General features: G+C 67.2%; 1 protein-coding gene across 5 annotated transcripts in view; it reads left to right on the forward strand.

Moving 5' to 3' along the window:
- Nucleotides 1–451: 451 nt before the first annotated feature.
- Nucleotides 452–3,293, forward strand: part of LOC138760338 (mitogen-activated protein kinase kinase kinase 21-like) — a 126,881-nt gene continuing 124,039 nt past the window's right edge. For all 5 annotated transcript variants that reach the window (XR_011355546.1, XM_069930787.1, XM_069930791.1 and 2 more), the window contains exon 1: nucleotides 452–1,376. Coding sequence is in view for 4 of the 5 variants with exons in the window: in XM_069930787.1 (XP_069786888.1) it covers nucleotides 617–1,376 (760 nt within the window). In the remaining variant the exon portion in view is untranslated. The remainder of the gene's footprint in view (nucleotides 1,377–3,293) is intronic.

The following is a 3,293-nucleotide window of genomic DNA, read 5'->3' on the forward strand; positions in this document are numbered from 1 at the left end:
CTCCTCCGACCCCGGATCTCCCCCGTCTCCTCCCCCCCCAGACCTCCCCTTTCTCCTCGCAGCGCTGCATATCTCCTTTCTCACCCGCGGACCTCTCCTCCCGTCGGCCCCTCCTCCCCCCGTCGGCCCCTCCTCCCCCCGTCGGCCCCTCCTCCTCCCGTCGGCCCCTCCTCCCCCCGTCGGCCCCTCCTCCCCCCGTCGGCCCCTCCTCCTCCCGTCGGCCCCTCCTCCCCCCGTCGGCCCCTCCTCCTCCCGTCGGCCCCTCCTCCTCCTCCCCCCGTCGGCCCCTCCTCCTCCTCCGTCGCCCCTCCTCCTCCTCCCGTCGGCCCCTCCTCCCCCCGTCAGGTGACGGAGCCGGGCCAATGGGCGGCGTCCGCCAGTGAACGTCGCTCGGCGACGCCCCCCTCCTCCCCCTCCCCCTCCCCTCCTTCCTCCCCGGGACCCTCCCCAGCGCAGCGCCGAGGACAGGCGTGGAGAAGACGGGTTGTTCGGCAGCGGGGGGCCGCGTCCATGGAGCGGGACGGGGCGCGGGGACAGGGGGCGGCGGCGGCGGCGACGGGGCCGAAGGCTGCCGCCGTCGCCCGGCTCTGGCCGTGAGCGCGACCCGGGGCCGAGGATGGATCCGTTCCAGGGCCTGTTCCACCCGCGGGCCGGGGAGCAGGACGCCGGCGGGCCGCCTCCCGACTCGGGCCTGGGCCTGGGCCCTCGGTGGACGGCGGTGTTCGAGTACGAGGCGAGCGCCGAGGACGAGCTGAGCCTGCGGCGGGGCGACGTGCTGGAGGTGCTGTCCACGGACGCCAAGGTGTCGGGCGACGAGGGCTGGTGGACGGGCAAGATCGGCGGGCGGGTCGGCATCTTCCCGGCCAACTACGTGACCCGCCAGCCGGCCAGGCCCCGGCCCGGGCCCGGGGCCGGACCCGCACCCGCGCCCGGGCCCGGAGCGGCCGACGTCGCGCCCCAGGCCGCCGAGATCGAGTTCAGCCAGCTGAGCCTGCAGGAGATCATCGGGGTGGGCGGCTTCGGCAAGGTGTACCGGGGCACCTGGCGGGGGCAGCCGGTGGCCGTGAAGGCGGCCCGCCGGGACCCGGACGAGGAGGTCGGGGCGACGGCCGAGAGCGCCCGGCGGGAGGCCCGGCTCTTCTCCATGCTGCGGCACCGCAACATCATCGCCCTGCGCGGCGTGTGCCTGCAGGAGCCCAACCTGTGCCTGGTGATGGAGTACGCGCAGGGGGGGCCCCTGAACCGGGCGCTGGCCGGCCGCCGCATCCCGCCCCGCACCCTCGTCAACTGGGCCGTGCAGATCGCCCGGGGCATGGGCTACCTGCACGCCGAGGCCATCGTGCCCATCATCCACCGAGACCTCAAGTCCAGCAACAGTGAGTACGTCAGGCGGGGGAGGGGGTGGGCTCTCCCTTACTGGAGACTGGGGGAGGGGTGGGCATAGACTCTCCCTGTACTGGAGACTGGGGGAGGAGGTGGGCATAGACTCTCCCTGTACTGGTGACTGGGGGAGGAGGTGGGCATACACTCTCCCTGTACTGGTGACTGGGGGAGGAGGTGGGCATAGACTCTCCCTGTACTGGTGACTGGGGGAGGAGGTGGGCATAGACTCTCCCTGTACTGGAGACTGGGGGAGGAGGTGGGCATACACTCTCCCTGTACTGGTGACTGGGGGAGGAGGTGGGCATAGACTCTCCCTGTACTGGTGACTGGGGGAGGAGGTGGGCATAGACTCTCCCTGTACTGGAGACTGGGGGAGGAGGTGGGCATACACTCTCCCTGTACTGGTGACTGGGGGAGGAGGTGGGCATAGACTCTCCCTGTACTGGTGACTGGGGAGGAGGTGGGCATACACTCTCCCTGTACTGGTGACTGGGGGAGGAGGTGGGCATACACTCTCCCTGTACTGGCGACTGGGGGAGGAGGTGGGCATAGACTCTCCCTGTACTGGTGACTGGGGAGGAGGTGGGCATACACTCTCCCTGTACTGGTGACTGGGGGAGGAGGTGGGCATAGACTCTCCCTGTACTGGTGACTGGGGGAGGAGGTGGGCATTGACTCTCCTGTACTGGTGACTGGGGGAGGAGGTGGGCATAGACTCTCCCTGTACTGGTGACTGGGGGAGGAGGTGGGCATAGACTCTCCCTGTACTGGTGACTGGGGGAGGAGGTGGGCATAGACTCTCCCTGTACTGGTGACTGGGGGAGGAGGTGGGCATAGACTCTCCCTGTACTGGTGAATGGGGGAGGAGGTGGGCATAGACTCTCCTGTACTGGTGACTGGGGGAGGAGGTGGGCATAGACTCTCCCTTTACTGGTGACTGGGGGAGGAGGTGGGCATAGACTCTCCCTTTACTGGTGGAGGAGGAGGGCATAGAATCTCCCTGTACTGGTGACTGGGGAGGAGGTGGGCATAGACTCTCCCTGTACTGGTGACTGGGGGAGGAGGTGGGCATAGACTCTCCTGTACTGGAGACTGGGGGAGGGGGTGGGCAGAGACTCTCCCTGTACTGGCGACTGGGGGAGGAGGTGGGCATACACTCTCCCTGTACTGGTGACTGGGGGAGGAGGTGGGCATACACTCTCCCTGTACTGGTGACTGGGGAGGAGGTGGGCATAGACTCTCCCTGTACTGGTGACTGGGGGAGGAGGTGGCATAGACTCTCCCTGTGCTGGTGACTGGGGGAGGAGGTGGGCATAGACTCTCCCTGTACTGGTGACTGGGGGAGGAGGTGGGCATACACTCTCCCTGTACTGGCGACTGGGGAGGAGGTGGGCATAGACTCTCCCTGTACTGGTGACTGGGGAGGAGGTGGGCATACACTCTCCCTGTACTGGTGACTGGGGGAGGAGGTGGGCATAGACTCTCCTGTACTGGTGACTGGGGAGGAGGTGGGCATAGACTCTCCCTGTACTGGTGACTGGGGGAGGAGGTGGGCATAGACTCTCCCTGTACTGGTGACTGGGGAGGAGGTGGGCATAGACTCTCCCTGTACTGGTGACTGGGGAGGAGGTGGGCATAGACTCTCCCTGTACTGGTGACTGGGGGAGGAGGTGGGCATAGACTCTCCTGTACTGGTGAATGGGGAGGAGGTGGGCATAGACTCTCCCTGTACTGGTGACTGGGGGAGGAGGTGGGCATAGACTCTCCCTTTACTGGTGACTGGGGGAGGAGGTGGGCATAGACTCTCCCTGTACTGGTGACTGGGGAGGAGGTGGGCATAGACTCTCCCTGTACTGGTGACTGGGGGAGGAGGTGGCATAGACTCTCCCTGTACTGGTGACTGGGGGAGA

This window comes from Narcine bancroftii, chromosome 4 (genome assembly GCF_036971445.1).
Source record: "Narcine bancroftii isolate sNarBan1 chromosome 4, sNarBan1.hap1, whole genome shotgun sequence".
NCBI classification, from domain to species: domain Eukaryota; kingdom Metazoa; phylum Chordata; class Chondrichthyes; order Torpediniformes; family Narcinidae; genus Narcine; species Narcine bancroftii.